At 36.9% G+C, this 20379-nt stretch overlaps 1 protein-coding gene across 1 annotated transcript in view; it reads left to right on the top strand.

Annotated features, from left to right (window-relative positions):
* LOC141558612 (cytochrome P450 2C23-like) overlaps positions 1-16848 on the top strand; it is a 32990-nt gene extending 16142 nt beyond the window's left edge. The window contains exons 6-9 of the mRNA XM_074296061.1: positions 2037-2178; positions 13118-13305; positions 14506-14647; positions 16289-16848. Of these exons, the coding sequence (XP_074152162.1) occupies positions 2037-2178; positions 13118-13305; positions 14506-14647; positions 16289-16470 (654 nt within the window). The 3' untranslated portion in view covers positions 16471-16848. The remainder of the gene's footprint in view (positions 1-2036; positions 2179-13117; positions 13306-14505; positions 14648-16288) is intronic.
* The last annotated feature ends 3531 nt before the right edge of the window (positions 16849-20379 follow it).

The raw sequence follows: 20379 nt of genomic DNA, 5'->3' as shown, positions 1-20379 counted from the left end.
GCTTCAGACCATAACCAAGACAACAAAGTCAGGGCTCTGCTCCCTCATGGCCACCTAAGAGTACATGAGGACAAAGCAACCTGCTCTGGACCCTTAGAAAGGAAAAAAAGGGCAGAAGTAGGTCTTAGAGGCAATTATTCCTGTCTACAGGCAGAAAGAAGAGACAGTAAGCAAAATCAAAAGCAAGACTTCAGAAATCTGATCTGATATTCGTTCTTAAGTTAGGTCACCTACTTGCAACCAAATTGACTCCTCAGATCTTTTCCCGAATGATGAAACATTGCCTATTGACATTGGAAACTGATTGGAAAAATTGGAAAAAAGGGAATTTGGGAACAAGGGGAAGTCTCATATCCTTAAATGAACACACATTCACCTCTTCTAATCATTGTAGCTCCTACTGAATCAAGAGTCTATTCCTCTGTTTTATAAGGGAAAATAGTCCCCTCAATCTTTGCAATCCATTTGGGAATCACTCATTCATCTGCTGGTCTGGCAGATGAGAAACTTAAGGGACTGAGAATAGGACAAAATCTTCCAGACCTTTACTCAAAAGTCAGAGGATGACTATTGGCTCTGACATTGCTAAAGACTAAAGGGATGTTAAATATTTTTCTATTTAGTGGATATGCTGCCTTACATGTAAAATCCCATTCCTACTGTCTTTTCAATTATCTTTAGGGTTTGCACTTTAGATCTTCTGCAAATTAAATGAAAAGAAATAACTTCATACTCAACAGACTAACACTGAAAGACAAATGCTATAGTCACTAAAAAAATATAGATAGATAGAAATATACATACACAGATATATACAGGATATGTTTAATCTCAGAATCTCTAGATGTGACCACAGGACTAGCTAATTTTAGTTAATCTAATTAATCAGAATGGCTAGATGGGACCAAAATCTAAGAAAAGGAAGCCTCTTGTTTTTTTTTTTTAATTAAAGCTTTTTATTTTCAAAACATATGGATGGATAATTTTCAACATTAACCCTTGGATAGCCTTGTGTTCCAAATTTTCTCCTCCTTTCCTTCACTCCCTCCCCTAGATATCAAGCAATCCAATATATGTTATACATGTTAAAAATATATCTTAAATCCAATATATGTAAACATATTTATACAATTATCTTGCTGCATGAGAAAAATATGATCAAAAAGGAGAGAAAATGAGTAAGAAAACAAAATGCAAGCAACAACAACAAAAAGAATGAAAATGTTAGGTTGGGATCCACACTAAATTCCCACCATCCTCTTACTGGGTGTAGATGGCTCTCTTCATCACTAGATCATTGGAATTGATCTCAATCATCTCACTGTTGGAAAGACCACATCCATCAGAGTTAATCATCATATAATATTGCTGTTGCTGTGAACAATGATCAAAGAAGCTTCTTTTTGAGATAGGATCAGAATAGAATATGTTATTGTTGAGTCATTTTTTTCAGTCACATCTAACTTCATTTGGGGTTTTCTTAGCAAAAATACTGGAGTGGTTTGCTATTTCCTTCTTCTGCTTATTTTACAGATGAGGAAACTGAGGCAAACAGTGACTTGCCCAGGGTCACATAGCTTGTAAGTGTTTGAAGTCACATTTGAACTTATGAAGATAAGTCTTCCTGACTCCAAGACTGACATTCTATACACTGCATCACCTAGCTGGCCAAGATAGGGTTAAGTTCTAAGATAATGAAGGTTTCCTTTTGAGATACAATCAGAATAAGATATAGACTGAGAATATGTCTTTATTTTCACAACCTTAAACTCTCCATTTCTTTGTCCTCCAAGCTTACTTTTAAATATTAGAAAGGGAGAGAACCTCATAGCATAAAGGTTCAATCTATTTCCTCCCCACAATCATCAAGTCTTCTCTACTTGAAATCATTATATCTATATAACCCATTATTTAAATATGTTCATAAAGGTCTTGTTTAATCATATTACATGTAAAGGGGCCCCAAATTGGGAGATCTTTGGAACTTTACGTGTCTGTTTCTTCTTTGATTCATCTAATAATGCTATTGTTTTCAGGAAAAAATGAATCCACAGTCAGAGTTCAGCTATCAGGAATTGCTGTCTACTGCATCTAATTTATTTGCTGCTGGCACAGAAACAACAACCAGCACTCTAAGATATGGGCTTTTACTGCTCATGAAATACCCAGAAATACAAGGTAAGAGAAACAATTAGCTGTGATCTACACAATTGAAAAGACATCAAGAAGGGAGGCCTCATGTTAAGCCCTGGCCTTGGTCCTGACTCCTTACTGGAGCAGCAATATTACATATGGTAGAATGCTTTAAATAGAAGTAGCTTAAGTACATGCTTGTTGTTGTCACAGGGGAAATTTAACCAATAAATAAAATGAGACCATTTCTCTTAGTATAATATCACTTATTAATAAAGACATGTAATCTACTAAGAAAGGACACATCAATGATATGCTTCCATTTGTGCCAAAGACCCTGAATGAGAGTAATGGGGCCTTTTATACCTGGTTCTTTCTTTGTTCTGATTAGCCTGACAGTACGTCACTGGGACTTCCCCCTGGCAATCCTAATTGGTGGACATTTTAATAGGGAGGTTGGACAACAGTTCTCTTTATCGTTGTTTAATTTTTTTTTTTTCAATTCTGTCTGACTCTTCTTCACCCCATATAGGATTTTTTTTAAAAAAAAATTTTTGAGAAAGATACTGTGTTGGTTTGGCATCTCCTTCTCCACTCATTTTAAAGATGAAGGAAACTGGGGCAAATGGGTAAATGATTTCCCCAGGGTTCACACTGCTAAGAACTATCTAAAGTCAGATTTTAACTCAGGAAAATAAGTCTTCTTGACTCTAGATCCAGTACTCTTACCCACTGCATGATGTAGATGTCCTGAGAGTTTTTAGTAACTCCCTATTTTTGGAAGGGGAAAGGCTGTGGCTTGGCCCTCACATGTGGCTGATAACACCCACTTCTAACTCCTAAGGAATTTGAATTATCAGTTGATTGTTAATTGGTCATTGTTCTTCATTCTTGAAGAGGACCAAATTGTCATCACCGTGTTAGAGTCAACTTACAGTGTGTTCAACTGTGACTGATCAAATGATCTCTGAATGCTCTGTCAGAGATCAGGCTCGAATAGTCTGTGAAGACTGAGTTAGCACCCTGGATACCTTAGAATTAGCCGGAGTCAGGATAAGCACAATTCTTTGGTCTTTATTCTTGGTTTTTATGGGTAGAGTGAATTGGATGGACTCGGGATCTCCACCACATCTCCTCTGCTTCTCCACCACCAAAGCCCCTCTGGCTTGTCTTACTCCACCCCCTAGTCCCTCCTACAATTCTCTGTATACACCAAACCATTGAGCCAACACAGAATAGTGGGAAGGGCCATTTTCCAAGCATATTCTAATAGAGTATTGTCCACTAAGTATTTAGCCTTAAGTGCTCGGTTGTCCAAGTACATCTACTCAGAATTTCAGCCCTTTACATCTCCTGCTTTCTTCTGTTTTAGAACACAGGTGGTCATGCCATCCCTGACTTCTCAGGGAGGTGAAAACCCCAAAAAGGAGGTGATCACACCTTCCCTGACTTCTCAGGAAAGGAGGTGAAAACACCAAAAGGAGGTGATCACACCCCCCCTGACTTCTCAGGAAGGGAGGTGAAAGCATTAAAAAGGAGATGATCACGCTCTCCCTGACATCTCAGGAAGGGAGATGAAAAGCACCAAAGGGAAGTGGGGATTGCTAGTGGGTTTCTGAGCTGAAGGGTCTTATTATAAACAAATATGCACAAACCCATCAGCATGGGAGGTATTACACAAGCACATAGCAATAATGCACAGGCTATTAGTGATGATTCTCCCCACAGCTAGTGCAGGCTCATTGTGGTATAACAAACATGAATTGTACATGCAAGTAGTGATATAACAAAAAATATAAATCAACATGGTCTTGTAAAAGATTTCCAGAAGTCCTAGAAGGAGGGTATGTAAACAACAGTCACACATACAACTTCTTCAGCAGCAAAGAGATAGTCCAAAACCAATCTATTGTCTATTGCTTCATGTGTCAGGGAATCCAATGATCCCTGCAAGTTTTTGACGTCTGGCAACAGTCTTTCTATGTGTTGGGGAATCCGATGATTCCTGCAGATTTTGAAGTCCTGCAACAGTCTTATCATTTCTCAAAAAATTCGATGATTCTTGAGGGTTTTCAAGTCCCTCAACAGTCTTATCACATCTCAGAGAATTCAATGATTCCTGAGGGTTTTGAAGTCCTACAACAATCTTATCAAGTCTCAGAGAATCCAGTAATTCCTGAGGGTTTTGAAGTCCAACAATTTTTGATGTCCGTGAGTGAAAGGCCATAACTGCCATGCTCTTTCAATGGTGAGCACAGTCACCAATGGAACTACCCAATGTTTCTTGGCTCTTCTCCTTTGTTTCAAGGGTCTGCTCCATCTCTCTCTGATGGACAAGGCGAATATGGCTCTTTGGCACCCATCTGATTCCTTCTCCATCTGTAAAGATACAAGCAAATTCTCTCCCCCAAGCAGTTAACCTATCTGGTCCCTTCCATTCACCACTTTCTGGGTCTCTCCACATGACCTGATGATTACCTAAAGATAGTGGAGCTGCTCATACTGGATACTGCCCTTCTGGTGGGTTATAAAACCTGTCTGCTGGAGCCAGTGCATTTTTGTCAAAAATCAAGAAATTAATAGTATAAAGAGCTAGATTTAGAAGTTCTCTACATTACCTGTGGCTCCCACTTTCTTTTGTTTTTGGAGGAGCATCTTAATGTCTCTGTTTCTCCTCTCTACTATTGCCTGTCCTTGAGAATCAAAAGGTATGCCAGTGGTGTGTAAAATCTTATGCTGTGCACAAAAGTGTGCAAAATGTTTAGAAGTATATGCAGGTCCATTGTCTGTTTTTATTGCTTGTGGCACATCCATAATTGCAAATGCTTGTATAAGGAATTCAGTGATCACTTGGGCTGTCTCTTTTGCTGCTGGTATTGCAAAAGTAAATCCAGAAAAAGTATCTACCACAACATGGATAAAAGACAGACGACGAAAAGATTTATAATGATTCACATCCATTTGCCAAATGTCATTGAATCTCAAACCACAAGGGTTCTTCCCTGAAGGGAGTATAGGAGCATGGAAAGGAATGCAAGCTGTACAGGCTTTTACTATGCTCCTAGCTTCCTCTCTTGTTATTCCAATTTGTAAACATAAAGCTCGAGCAACCAGATAATATTTAAAATGAGATTCTTGGGCTTCCTGAAATAAAGGAGTATTGACCAACATGGTTAGAAGGCTATCTACCTTTGAATTACCATCAAAAATAGGACCTGAAAGTCCACTATGAGTGTGGACATGCAAGATATAAATCTTACCTGATGCTTTCTCACTTGCTCTTGAAGTTCCTTAAAGAGCTGAGATATATTAGAGGCTACAAATTTTATTTGTGCTGTGGCAATTCTTTGTACCACACTTACTGAATAAGCCGAATCAAATATTATATTTATATCTCCTGGATAATAAGTAAGAGCTAGAATGATTGTATACAATTCATTCTGCTAAGTGGACTGAAAAGGAGTTAAGTCATGAGAGTATACAGCGTAAATATTATGTTTGGATGCATCTGTAAAGATAGTTGGTCCTTTAAGAGGAATTTTAGAAACCTTTTCTTCAAGAATCCATCACCAATTATGCAATAGTCTGGTTATCTTTAATGGAGATCCCTGTGTAAAATTTGGAACCATGGCTAATAAAATTTGCCACTCTGAGATGGTTTCCAGCACACATTAATTTGTGCATTAATATAAAAGGTGTATATCTTGTCAGGTCTTATCCCAGATAATTGTACTGCTTGCTTAATGGCCTTTAATAAAATTCTAGCCACAAGCACTGGGTAAGGAGTAAGGCTTTGTTCTGGTTGTGTTGGGAGGTTCACCCATGCTATCATACTGTCTCCTTGATGAAGGACTGTTGTGGATGCCTCTTGTGTAGCAAAAACTGTTATTTCCAAAGATTTTTGAGTAACTCTTTCAACCACATTGGATAAAGCCAGTTCAACTTCTCTCAAAGCCTCTTGAGCTTCTTTTGTAAGCTGGTGTGGTGAGTTCAAAGCACTATCTCCCCTTAAAATGTCATATAATGCTTGCAATTGATAGATAGTCAAGTCTAACACTAGATGCATCCATTGAATATCTCCTATCAATTTCTGAAAGTCATTTAAGCTGTTTAGCTTCTCTGTTCTTAAGGAAAATTTTTGTACTGTAAGCACCTTAGTGTATACTTCATATCCTAAATATTGAAAAGGAGCATGTCTTTGAATTTTTTCTGGAGCTATGTGAAATTTGTAGTTCCTTAGTGTTTCCATGGTCCTTTGTAGACATGCTTCTAACATTTGTTCCTCAGGAACACATCCCAATATATCATCCATGTAATGTAATAACATTACATTTGGAAATGCTTTTCTTACTGAAGTAAGAGCAGCAGCAACATAGATTTGACACATAGTAGGGCTGTTTTTCATTCCCTGTTACAAAACTGTCCATTCATATCTTTTATAAGGCTCAGCTAAGTTAATGCTGGGCACTGAAAAGGCAAATCTACACATTCTCCAGTTTCCCACATCAGTGTATGGATGAACACTATTTTGTAAGTACTCCCAGGAGGTGAAATGGTCAAGCCTACTCTGCCTGAAGGCAAGGGATCCATAGGCTGGAGAGGAACAGATTTCACCTCTCCAGGGAGTATCTCAGTTGTCCTAGCTGCATACAACTCTATTCTCCCCAATTGCAATCCCTTTCTCTCATCAGGTTGCTTCCTGGCTGATTGGTCATGTCTGGGTACTGTACTGAACTTCTAGGCACTCTCTGGGTGTAGCATTGGCTGCCATCATGCCCCTAGTATTTTTTGCCTTGGGCCCTGGAGCTGGGCCCCTCATCCCGTTTCCCTGAATCAGTCTACATTCTGATGCCCAATGGAAGCCTCTGTTGCATTTTGGACATGGAGTATTGGGTCTTGTTCTCCTACCCTGTTTTCTCATTCTGTCTCTATGCCAACATTGAGCTTTCAGATGGCCTAATTTACCACATTAAAAGCATTGACGAGTCTCTCTAGAAGTCCCTTGCCAAAAGGGATCCAGTGCCTTATGATCTCCTCTAAAGGAGCATCCTTGTGTAGTCCTAGCAAAATTCTTCTACAAACCTCATTAGCATTTTCTTTAGCAAGTTGCCTTATCATAATGTCTGTTACTGCATTTTTACCATTAGTTCATATAACAGCTTTCTGCAAATGTCCCACTAAATCAGCTAAGTGTTCATTTGGCCCTTGTGAAATTTTTGTGAAGGCCTCACCCTTGTTGTTTTTACTGGGGAGAAAAGCCCATGGTTTGATAGCAGCAGCAGCAATTTGCTCATATGCTGCTATGGGGTAATTAATCTGTACTGAAATTTCTGCATAAAAACCTACATCTGTTAGTTGGTCACAGGTAATTGAAGTATTAACTCCACTTTGACTATTTTGTTGGGCTTGTATCCTACAGAGCTCACTATATTCAGAAAGCCACAACAAGTTTTGTCCAGGTTCTAAGCATGTCCTTGCTATAGATTTCCAATCAGTAGGGGTTAAAACTTCATAAGCCAAATTCTGTAATAACATCTTAACATAAGCTGATGTGGCCCCATGAAGTGTACAAGCCCTTTTCAGGTCTTTGAGGATTTCTATATTAAAAGGAGTGTATCTTCTACTTTCTTGACCTGAAGAGTTGTATCACAGGATACATATTGATTTTCAAATTGCCTAAATTCTGCCCTTCTTCTATGGCTTTAAGTACTGCCTTTTGTAATTTAGTCATAGGAGGGGGTGATTGCTGGGAGGGAAGTGCTGGCAGTATCACCACCCCTCCCACTCCTCCTCCTCCCCCCATCCTGGAAAATGGAGTTGATGGGGGGGTGTCAAGAACCAATTCCCGTTTAGGCAGGGTTGAAGCTGCCTTGTGAGAGCAAGAATCACCACACTTGAACCTCACTTAAGTTCTCATGTCCTCTGGTGATATAGCCATTAATCTGTTCTTTGTCTTCCTCTTTTTCCTCACACTTTCTCATCTGGCTGTTCTGAAAACTTTTCTTTTTTTTTATAACTTGCAGGATTCTTTAAGGCCAATTGTATTACATTGTATATATAAAATGTTTCTTTAGAAATTGAATCAGGACCATTATCATTATAATATTCACATAATTGATCTCCTACTAGTTTCCAATTATCTGCCTCTATTTCTTCATCCTTGAAGAACCAAGGGGACATACATTTTAATGTATCCAGGAGTCCATCAATCTGCTCCCAAGTCATAATTAAATCCTGTCTCTTTATCAGTCTGAGTATACTTCCTGTAGATCTCCTTTGAGGTGGGGATAGGGGTGGGGATAGGGGTGGGAGTGGGGGGTGGGAGAGAATCTTTTCCTAATATCTGCCCCATTTCAGCTAGAAAATAAGAGTTACTAATTTAGCCCTTAACAAAGTAAGTTCCCTGTTTCTCTATTAAGATACTCACCCTATTTCCTGGTCACCAGGGACTTCAGTGAAATTAGGGTCCTTTGTCCACACATTGAGCACCAAATGTGAAGACAGAGTTAGCACCCTAGATACCTTAGAATCAGCCAGAGTAAGGATAAGCACTTGGTCTTTATTCTTGGTCTTTAGGGGTAGAAGTGAATTGGATGGACTCAGGATCTCCACCACTTCTCCTCTCTTCCACCAACAAAGCCCCTCTGGCTCATCTTACTCTACTGCCTAGTCCCTCCTACAATTCTATGTAAACACCAAATGATTGGGCCAACACAGAATAGTGGGAAGGGCCATTTTCCAAGCAAATTCTAATAGAGTATTGTCCAATAAGTAATTAGTCTTAAATGCTCTGTTGTCCAAGTACACCTACTCAGAGTTTCAGCCCTTTACAATAGTTCATATGAATATTTGAAGTTCATTCTCTAACTTTGTGCATGTTGTGTTGTTGTTTTTTTTTTTTTTAGATACTTCAATTCTGTTTTTCTCATAGAGCACAGCATCTTCTCTGGTGATAGCACACCATGGTGGGCAGTTCTATGCCAGAGTCTCCCATGTCATGCAATAAATTTTAAAACTGTTAAGGGAGACTTTGAGAGTGTCCTTGTAAAATTTTTTTTCTCCTGATCACCATGTAAACACTTACCCTATGTGAGATCTCCATAAAATTGTCTTTTTGTCAAGCATACATTTGGCATTCAAACAATGTGCCCACCCCAACAGAGTTGAGTTCTCTGTATTAGATCTTGACTGCTTGGCAGTTTAATTCAAGAAAGGACTTGGTATCTTGTCTTGCCAGGTGATCTTCAGAATCTCCCTAAGACAATTCAAATGGAAGAGATTCAGTTTCCTAATATGATGCTGTTTAGTTTCATAGGCACACAACAGTGAGGTCAACATAATAGCTTCAGCTGCCTTCATGGTTATTTTGAAACTAAATCCATCTATTTCTCTGGGGGAAATCTTCACATGCTTGGGTCAGACACTACTCTAGTTCATTGGAGAGTTTGAAACCCATTGGTTACCCTTAACCTGGTTTACTTACCTGAGCTGTGACTGCTGTGCATACTATGACTTCTTGGTGAAAGTTAGGTGGATCAGGTAGACACCAAAGATGGAAAACAGCCCTCAAAAGGACTTAGCAGGAAGTACTAACTTCCCCGAACATATCCTATACCCCAAATTGCTAGTAATCTTACCTAGAAAAACATAAGCCATCTCAATCAGATTTTCACTGACTTGTTCTTGCCTTTGGAGACCAAGTCACCTCAAACTTTAATGAAGCAAGGACAAAGTTCATACTTGTAGAGGACAGGAAACCAGGTCCTATTTAGAGAGAAAACAGAAGGCAGAGTCCTCTTTGATTGGGGCCCAGACCAAACTAGTTAATCATGTCATTCAGTCATGCCTTTCAGAGACTGCCAGCCTTGTCAGGAGTGAGATCTTGACAAAAATAAGAGGAAAAAAGATAGATCATAAATTAATAATTCATTACTAATATAATAGTTGAATATTAATTCCCTTCATTTTTGAACTACATGCAACTCATAATGAAGGATTTGTCACCATTATTTTTTAATGTTGATCATGATAATGATGAGAGTGAAGATTTCAGTTAACCTATCAGAATTGAAAGTAACTGAGTCCCAAAGTCAGTTAACAACCACTTTAGAGTCACTGGAGAATGGATAGAGTAGAATAGATGGTAGAGTGGATAAAGCCTATCTAGGAAATGTTAAGTGTCTGTGATCAGATTTGAACTTAGGAACTGCTGACTTCAGAGCTGGTGCTCTATCCACTGCGCCACCTAGCGCCCCCTTCATATAAGTCTTTTCAGGTTTTTCTGATATCCTGTTTCGAAATTTCTTATAGCACAATAATATTCCAATGCAGTCAATATACCACAGTTCATCAAATCAATTGTTCCTAAACACATTATAACAAAAGGTGATCGAGACTGAGAACCATGAGATCCCAGTTATAATTTTTGCTCTGATAATAAAGAGTTGTACTCTCTTGGCAATAAAGCTTAACTTTTCTTAGTCTCACTATTCTCATCTATAAAATAAGCTAAATGCTGAGGATTTTCCAAGATTTAATTTCCTAAAAATTAATATTATGAAAATTGAAGAACTGAGTTTTTATTAGTCATTTTCAGCAAGAAAGCTTAAGGAAAACTTACTCTAAAGGAGGAATTCTTAACTTTCTTGGGTCTTGAACCTCTTGGAAGACTGTTGAATTCTGGAGACTCTTCCTCCCCATAATGTTTTAAAATGCATAAAAATCAAATATAGAGAATTGCAAAGGAAGCAAATTGATATTTTTTAAATTGTTGAAAATGTTTTTAAAAAATAATTTAGGAGGGCAGCTAGGTGGCGCAGTGGATAGAGCACCAGCCCTGAATTCAGGAGGACCCGAGTTCAAACCTGGTCTCAGACACTTAACACTTCCTAGCTGTGTGACCCTGCGCAAGTCACTTAACCCTAGCCTCAGGGAAAAAAATAATAATAATTTAGGAGCAGCTAGGTGGCACAATGGACAGAGAATGGTCCTCATGTCAAGGGCATCTGAATTCAAATCTGTCTTTAAATACTTAACACAATAGCTGTGTGACTTGGGACAAGTCACTTAATCCCAATTGCCTAGCAAAAAAAAAAAAAATTAATTAAAAAATATATTTTAAAACAAGTTTATGCACCTTAGGTTAAGATGCTACACTAGAAGAATAAATCATGCACAGAAGTATGAATAAGAATGGGTAATAATTTCATCTCTTTGTAATGAGTATTGATCATCTACATTGGACATTGATACTTTGCAAACAATTTCATAAAAGTTAGGAAAAACAACAATGAGATGATTCAAAGAAATTCCAATAAACTTGTGATAGAAAAAACCATCTTCATTTAGAGAGAGGGATATGGAAATTATGTGAATCACAGCATGGTATTTTCACTTTTGTTATTGTTTGCTTGCTTGCTTTTTTTTTTTTTCTTTCTCATTTTTTTTCCCCTTTTGATCTGATTTTTCTTGTACAGCATGATAAATGTGGAAATTTTTTTTTTTAAATTGGACATGTTTAATCTATATTGCTTGCTGTCTGGGAGAGGGGAAAGATGAGGAGGTAGGGAGAAAAATTTTGAACATAAGGTTTTGCAAAGGTGAATGTTGAGAACTCTTTTTGCACTAATATCTGCATTGTACTTTGCATGTATTGCATATGATATCATAAATAACATAATAATATAATAAAAAGCTATTATAAACTTGAAAAAAGAAATTAGAAAAAAGATCCAGTCCTTGATAAATACATATATACATACCTATATACATATAGATAGATAAATATGCACACATATATATCTTTTGAGATGGCATTTATAAAAATACAAATCCAATAAAAACATAACAACCTATACTTTGGAGATTTATAAAACACCATTATTATCAGTTAATCAAGAGGTTAGTGTATGTAGGCTACAGTGTTGTTCCAGGCCTGAGGGAGATTCTAAATTTGAGTAAGACATAGTATCTTTTTTCTGAGAAGATTAAACACTACTATCTTTTGACAACATCAGCTGGTTGTTAAGTAAATACAGTGCCAGTCTGCAATCAGGAATTTAGGAGTTTAAATCTGGCCTTGAGTAGTTACTAGCTATATTATTTCATGCAGATCACTTAAATTCTGTGGTTTCAATTTCCTCATCTGCAAAATGAGCATAATATTAACGGGTACTTTGCAGTTATCAAATGAGATAATAATTATAAAGCATTTAGTACAGTCCTGGCACATAGTAAGCACTCCATATATGTTAGTTGTTGTTACTCTTTATTAACAACAGTTTTGTTGCTGTGAAGCTCACTCCTAAAATCTCTAGCGTCTCATCCCTTCTCTCCTCCAACATGGCTATTACTTCAAAATAGGTCTGCATCCCCTCATTTCCAGGATATCATAACAGGTTGCCATTAGCATCCCTACTTCAAATCTCTTCTCATTCAAGCCCATTCTCCAATCAGCTATCAAATTAGTCTTCCTAAAGCATAGATCTCACCCCCGCCCAACTCAGTACATATGAGTGGCTTCCATTTTACCTTCAAATCAAACATAAAATCTTCTGCATGGTTTTTAAAGCCTAAGATTGCACTAAGACTTCTGAAATGTGCTGTATCTTATTTGAACAATTGTATTGTAAAATTGTAAGATTTGTATTTTGTCTACTTCTTTAGACTGAGCTCCATCAGAGTGCAAATTATCTTCTTTCTTTCTATGTATTCTCACCATCTAAAGCAATGCCTTTGATATTTAATAAATAAATATGTATAATATATTAAAATATTTTAAAATACAAAATAAATATATATAACATATAATAGTGTAATATATGATACATATAATAAATATATGATAATATATGACATATAAATATATAATATAAAATATAAATAAGTGGACACTTAATAAATACTGTTGATTGACTAACCAATAAACATGCTCATTAGACTTTGCAACCATCTAAGTTATTCACTGTCATTCATCTCAATACAGCCAAAGTTCACGAAGAAATTGACCGAGTGATTGGCTCAAGCAGGATACCCTCCATGCAGGACAGAGTCAAGATGCCCTATGTGGAAGCTGTTGTGCATGAGATACAAAGATATATTAGTCTTCTCCCTTTCAGCATTCCACGAGCATCAGCTGAGGACATCCACTTCAGAAACCATGTGATTCCCAAGGTCAGATACGTTTATTCTCATGATTTTCACAAGGCACAAAAACACCTTGTTTGCAGTGGGCATAGAAGGTCAGTTCTATTTGCTTATTATGTCACTTAGAGAAGCATGAAAAAGAGAGCTGGCTTCTCGAAGCAAGGGGAGCTGTGTTCAGGTCCTGCTTTTAACCACCCTGGCTGTGATAACAAATCTTGGGCAACCACCTTACCTCTGAGAGTATCTAAAGATATGCTCTAAAACTCTAAATTGTAGAGTAGATATATACATGGGCAGAAGGAATTTCTTTAACAATCTCAGCTCTGATTCCCTGTAGTGATAAGATGATAGGTCCACTTCCTTGCCAAATGAGGATAGAAAAAAAGCAGTATGTTATATTGGCTCTGCCCCAAATCTAAGAGTTAGGGATCTAGGATGTAATTCTGGCTTTATCACTCAATAGAAGTATAACTAAGGATGTCACATCATCCTTCTGGGTCTTGATTTCATTTACACGAAGAATGGGTTGTATAGGTGGTCTCTAGTTTCCAATACTGAATGGTATTCATAATTTGGATGGACTTCAGTCTCATTAAGTAGAGTTAAAGCAAATCATTTTTGGCAAGAATGATATAGGAGCTGAGATCTGTTGTTTTCTTGTGGTAAGAGGAGAAAAGGAGACTAGAAATTCCTATGGGTAAGGAGTAATGAGGTGAGCTATAGAGTGACCAAGACAAGATCATAACAGCTTCATCACAAAAAAACTGACAGAAAGGGTCTATTGTATGATGACTATTTCATGCTGGAAGAATATGACACATTAATTAGCATTTAATTAACTTTAATATGTTAACATATTTTATATTAAAAAAATAATCTTTGGGATAAGCCAGTATCCTAATATTGAAAGCAGTCTTAAAAAAAATCAAAAGTATGTACAAAACTCTCCATCTTCCATGAATTTCATAGGCCGATATTGTATTTAAACTATCAGCCTCTGCATGTTCTATCAAAACCACCTTTTGAAGAATGATGATATCACCAGATAGAATGCTGGCAAATGAAAAGTCTTTACTTAAGCCATTTACTCTCCAAAACATGTTGGGAAGTTATTCATATTTCATCTACCTTAAATGCATGTGGCTTAAACAGTTCATATTAGACAATTTATGATACATGTATATACATCATAGTATCCCAGCTACAACCTTAATTTTTTGATTCCAGGGCTCGATGATATTCCCGGTGCTTCACTCGATCCTGTATGATAAAAAAGTATTTCCCAACCCATACCAGTTTGACCCAGAGAACTTCTTGACCAAATCTGGTGAATTTCAGAAGAATGATCACTTCACACCTTTCTCTTTGGGTAAAAATAATGCATGCTTCTGTCCATTTGTCAGTTTCGTTGATTGCACCATAATAATTGATAATCAAATTCCAAAGGGGATTGATGTAGATGCTAGAAACATGGAAGTATTCAGACAGATTGAATACAATGCGGGTTACTGTTTAGTACATTTAGACTCAAAAGATCATGGTTTAAATCTCAACTTTGATTCTTCTAATGATATGACTATGGTCAAATAACTCTCAGTCTCAGTTTCTTCACATGTAAACATAAAGATGCTCATAACTAAATCTTATAGTTGTAATGGGAAAAGTGTTTGGGAAACATTAGAGCCTTACATAAAGTGAATTATTATTATTATTATTATTATCATTAGTTTATACCATTCATTAAGGAAATTGGATCAGATGAACTAACTATTCAGGAATTAAGATATTGTTTAGTGATACAATTGTACTCATTTAAAGGTAAGTACAGGAGTTTAGTGCTTACTGATTGATTGATAGTTCAGAATGCTGAATTTGAAATCAGGAGAAACTGGAATTTTAATCCTATTTCATACATATATTAATTATGTATCCAGTGTAAGTCATTTAATCTGAACCTTAGTTTTCTATTCTAAAGAATGGGAATAATTATTCCATTGGTACTTGCTTTGCAAGGTTATTGTGAGGATAATATTGTCAACTATTCTGGAACTTTAATTTTGTTTTTTAAATGACTCAGCTATTCTCAACACCCATATTCAAAGAGAAGCCACATATGAGGCATAACAAACAGAAGACTGGCCTTGGTGTCCTGGGATAAAGTTATGCTTTAGAAACAGTCATTTTGTAGTTCTTTGCTTGTATATGGAGGTCATTTAACTTTTCAAGTCTGTAGGAAAATTTTTTAAACTCTTATTTATCGAGGATTTGTCCACCTGTATCTGTGAAGGGAATCATGAAGTCATGGGTCCAGTCACACATCTCCCCAACCCTGTACATGACCTGTATCTCTAGGTTACAAAGGTTTTTACTCATCTACCTCCTTTTCCCTCAAATGCTGCTTTCTAACTACTGTTTATTCTAATTATCTTGAATTATTCAATTATCTTGAAAATACTATATATGAAAGTCATTTATGACTTGAAACACATGTCAGAAGCACCTCAGCCACCTGGATTAGCACCTACTTCCTTCCCTGCTTATTTGACAATAGGATCATTAGTTATACTTGGCCTCTCTAGAATAAGATGGTTCACTGTGATCTCCACTGATTATCAGTGAGAACGTAACTTAACATAACTTACCATATCTCTCCTATCATTCTTTAATTGAAATGTTTAAGTCTCTCTCTTTTTAAAATTTTTATTATTATAGCTTTTTATTTACAAAACATATACATGGGTAATTTTTCAAATTTTTCCCTCCTTCCCCTCCCCTAGATGGAAGATATTCCAATACATGTTAAAATATATGTTAAATCCAATATATGTATACATATCCATAGTTATCTTGTTGCACAAGAAAAATCGGATCTAGAAAGAAAAAAAAACCTGAGAAGGAAAAAACAAAAATGCAAGCAAACAATAACAGAAAGAGTGAAAAGGTTAGGTCTCTCTTAATGATACCATTGAATTAAACGGCTATTATGAAGCAGATTCTTTGGTTCTTTTAGGAAAACGCAACTGTCTTGGAGAGAGTCTGGCTCGGATGGAGGTGTTTCTGTTCCTGACCACTATTCTACAGAACTTCACCTTGAAGCCTTTGGTGGATCCAAAAGAACTCAACATCACCCCATTCATGAGTGGAATTCTCAATCTCCCACCAATTTATAAATTATCTTTTCTTCATAGATAATTGATATCTTTTTGGCCGCAACTTCATTATTTTGTTCCCATAGCACAGTCCATTTCTGTTTCATATGATATTCTTGATATATGATCTTAGAAAGGTGCTGCTATCCTCTTCAATTTAAGAACAGTGTCTGGAGAGGTCCTGCAAGAGAGATATACAGACAAAAGAACAATGGAGTCACCACAGCCTAATATTTAGCCATTTTTCTTTGGCAGCAGCAAAGAACAGTATCAAAGGGAAGTCATATGCTCAGTTTAAGATTTCATCTCCAATCTTAAATTCTGGAAAATTTGCAAATTGTCCTTCATGACCTGGTCATTGTTTCTAAATTTTGTTATAGTACTATTTACAGAGAAATAAAGGAATCACATCTTAGAATTATTTTTATCCCCAAAGCTTTTTATTTCCACAAAACTGTAAATATGTGTCTATGTATATGTATGTGTGAGTATGTCTACACCTATAAATATTGATATATACATGTATATATAATACATATAAAAATATACATGTCTGTCTATCTTATCTATATATACATGTCTGTCTATCTTATCTATATATCATAGAATACCATCTCAGAATCAGGCTCCTATATCTGCTTATCAGCATTCTAGATTACTCAGTGATTTGTGATGGAATCTCTATTACCTTTATCTCAAGTCCAGACATATTGGATTCTCTCCCTTCCCATTACTTTTAGTAGTATTAAGCTATAATCCCTGGCACAAAATAAGCACTTAATCAATGTTTTTAGATTACTTGTTTTGTACTAGTGAGTAGCCCCAATTATATTTAATCACATTAATAAATTAATTTTCTAGAAAGGGAATTAGCTTCAAAGATATAGCAAGATTAAAATATAAACTTTCCCCCAATACACCAGGACATAGACTTTTTCCTATACTATCTTGGTCCTTAAGTAAAATAGGCTTATTCTTAGCACAGTTTTTGTATTTGTGTACTTTTTATTTTGTATTTGTGTATATATCTCAATGTACATACATATTTTCATGTGTGAATATAAGTATATATATTCACATATATGTATATACAAACATGTGTGTATCAATGTCCATGTATATGTGTATTGTGTGTATGAATTCACTATCTATAAATTCACACTTTAGGATGAATCTCGTGAAAAGATGGAGAGATGTGTGATACAAAACAACATATTTAGGTGGATTCAAAACTAGTTGAATGGCGGGAACCAAAGCATAGAAGTTAGTTTTTCTATTTCACTTTAGAAAAAAAGCAATTAGGGGCAGCTAGATCGTGCAGTGGATAGAGCACTAGCCCTGAAGTCAGGAGGATCTGAGTTCAAATGTGATCTCAAACACTCAACACTTTGTAGCTGTGTGATCCCAGGCAAGTTACTTAACCCCAATTTTTAAAAAAGTTAATAGTAAAGAGCCTCACATTACCATTTCCTTGACAATGTATCATTAACACTTTTGTCAATAACTTACATAATATCCAAGAAGGCATACTTACAAGTTTTATACAAGATAGGAATTGGAGAGGGATACTTAGTGAACACTAAGATTCAAAACAATCTTGCTACTTTATGACAACTTTAATCAAAATTCAGTTTAAGAAAGAGTTAGGAAGTATCCATGGGGTTTATTCTTCTTTAGGCAGACATGTATATATGGGAGGACAGTTGGAACTGAGCTTGGAGCACAGTGGTCTTACCGAGTTATCTCTGAGCTGGCTGGTCTTTTGGAAGGCATATCTTGGCCTGTATCTGGTTGGCCACTGGGCTGGGTTCCTCATGAGCCAGTCCGAGTTGATTCTGTGGCATAGCATGGGGAGTTCCAGGTTCAGCAAGAGAATACTGCAAGGAATTTCTGATGTGCCCAATTTAAGGGATGTTCAGTTTCTTTCCTGCTTCTGATTTCCAGATCATTCTGGCTTCCTTTGCAAGAGTAGGAAGCTTGAGCTAATCAAGATGATTAGTAAACCAGAACTCTGACAAGAAAATCTCCAATGAGGTCATGAAGAGTCAGATGTGACTGCACATACAACTGCTTCAGTTTCACAGCTAGAACACTGGGTAGTGTCTCATAAGATGCAGTGTATTAGAAATTAATACAAAATCTTATAACTGAATTTAAAAGAATCCAACTCCCCAAGGATAATTTGCAGAGCATATAACTGGACAACAGTTTGTCTGGAAAAGGTTTTAAAGCAATATCAGTTCCATGAGAATCAATAGTATATTTAAAAAAAAACATCTAATTCAACTTTAGGCTTCATTAGAAAAAGCCTAGTGTCCAAGACTGAGATAATAGCCCAGTTGTATTCATCACACCAGGACAGAACTGGTAAGTCCTAGGCTCCTTCCCACTTGAGGAAAAACGTTGATAAGAAGGAGTAGTAGAGAGGACCTCCAGTGAAAGCTCTTCGGATCACACAAGGGGAGGGCTCTATTGAAGGCTCTGGGGATGTTTAGCCTAGAAAAAGATAACGATGTAGAGAGGGCTATGCTGGCCATCTTCCAGCATCTGAGAGGTTTTGCCAGGAATGAACGAAAGGATTGATTTGTTCTGTGTGGCTCCACACAGAATTGGAGGCAAGCCCCAGACTCGTTCCTAAGAGTTAGAGGTGTCCCAAAGCAGAAGGGGCTCTCTCTGCAGAGAGTAGGCTCCCCTCAATAGAGGCCTTTAAGCCACAGGCTAGGAATCCACTTGGCAGCTTCTTTAAGGGGATTCTTTCCCAGCAAAGTATTGGTCTAAATGAACACTGAGAGTTTGTTAAAAAGAATGGATATTGAGGGGTAGCTAGGTAGGGCAGTGGATAGAGCACCAGCCTTGAATTCAGGAGGACCCGAGTTCAAATGTGGTCTCAGACACTTACCACTTCCTAGCTGTGTGACCCTGGGCAAGTCACTTAACCCCAGCCTCAAAAAAAAAAAAAAAAAAAAAAAAAAAAAAAAGAATGGATTTTGGAATCTTGGTATGTACTTAGAATTGCCTGGGTTTTTTGATCAATCCCTTTTTGTCCTCCCAATGAGAGGAGTAAGAAAGAGTTAGATCTAGCCAAATGAACCCCTAGGAATATCCTCCCCTTCCTCCTTATCACATGATGACAAATAGCATCTAGGTGGCACAGTGGATAGAGTTCTGGAATTCAGGAAGCTGAATCTTCCTGAATTCAAATTTGGCTTCAGACACTGACTTGCTGTGTGACTCTGGGTAAGTCACTTAAGCCTGCTTACCTCAATTTCCTCATCTGTAAAATGAGCTCGAGAAGGAAATGGTATATAAACCACTGTCATATCTCTGACAAGACAATCTCCAATGAGGTCATGAAGAGTCAGACATGATTGAATAACTACTGAACAATAACAAATATAGTACTTTTGATGTATCTTGGTTTTGCACCAAAATAATGTGGGATGATGTAGACACCAGATGATGGTAGGCACCAAAGTTGGGGTTTGGTCACTTGAAGAATTCACAATGACCATTCTCCTTGGTAAAAGGTAGTTTTATTTAGGGAAGGATTTACAGACAAAATGAAGGGATACACTAGATACCAGAAATGATAAATATGAAGTAGAGTGAGAGAGCATCTAAAAGTCAAGTTCTTTACAATTAGAACTCACAATTATCCAGTAGAAAAGGTGCCTCAGGAATTAATTTCTTAGTCTTCCTGTCCAACACAGCATTCACAACTTCATCACTTTAATGTTTTCAAGGCTTTTTCTGTAGTTTCTCTCACTGGATCTTCATAACAACCCTGGAGGTAGGACCTATTATTAACCCCATTTTCCAGATGATGCAACTGAAGCTGAAAGTGGTTAAGTGACATACCCAGGATAATACAGCTACTAAGTAAGAGTCAGAGGCAGAATTGAAACTCAATTTTTCCTGCCATTAGGTGTAAACTAATAAAAACCATTAAGAT

Source organism: Sminthopsis crassicaudata, chromosome 2 (assembly GCF_048593235.1).
Source record: "Sminthopsis crassicaudata isolate SCR6 chromosome 2, ASM4859323v1, whole genome shotgun sequence".
Lineage (NCBI taxonomy): Eukaryota > Metazoa > Chordata > Mammalia > Dasyuromorphia > Dasyuridae > Sminthopsis > Sminthopsis crassicaudata.
Note: the sequence above shows the minus strand (reverse complement) of the source record. Positions and strands in the feature narration are given on the sequence as shown.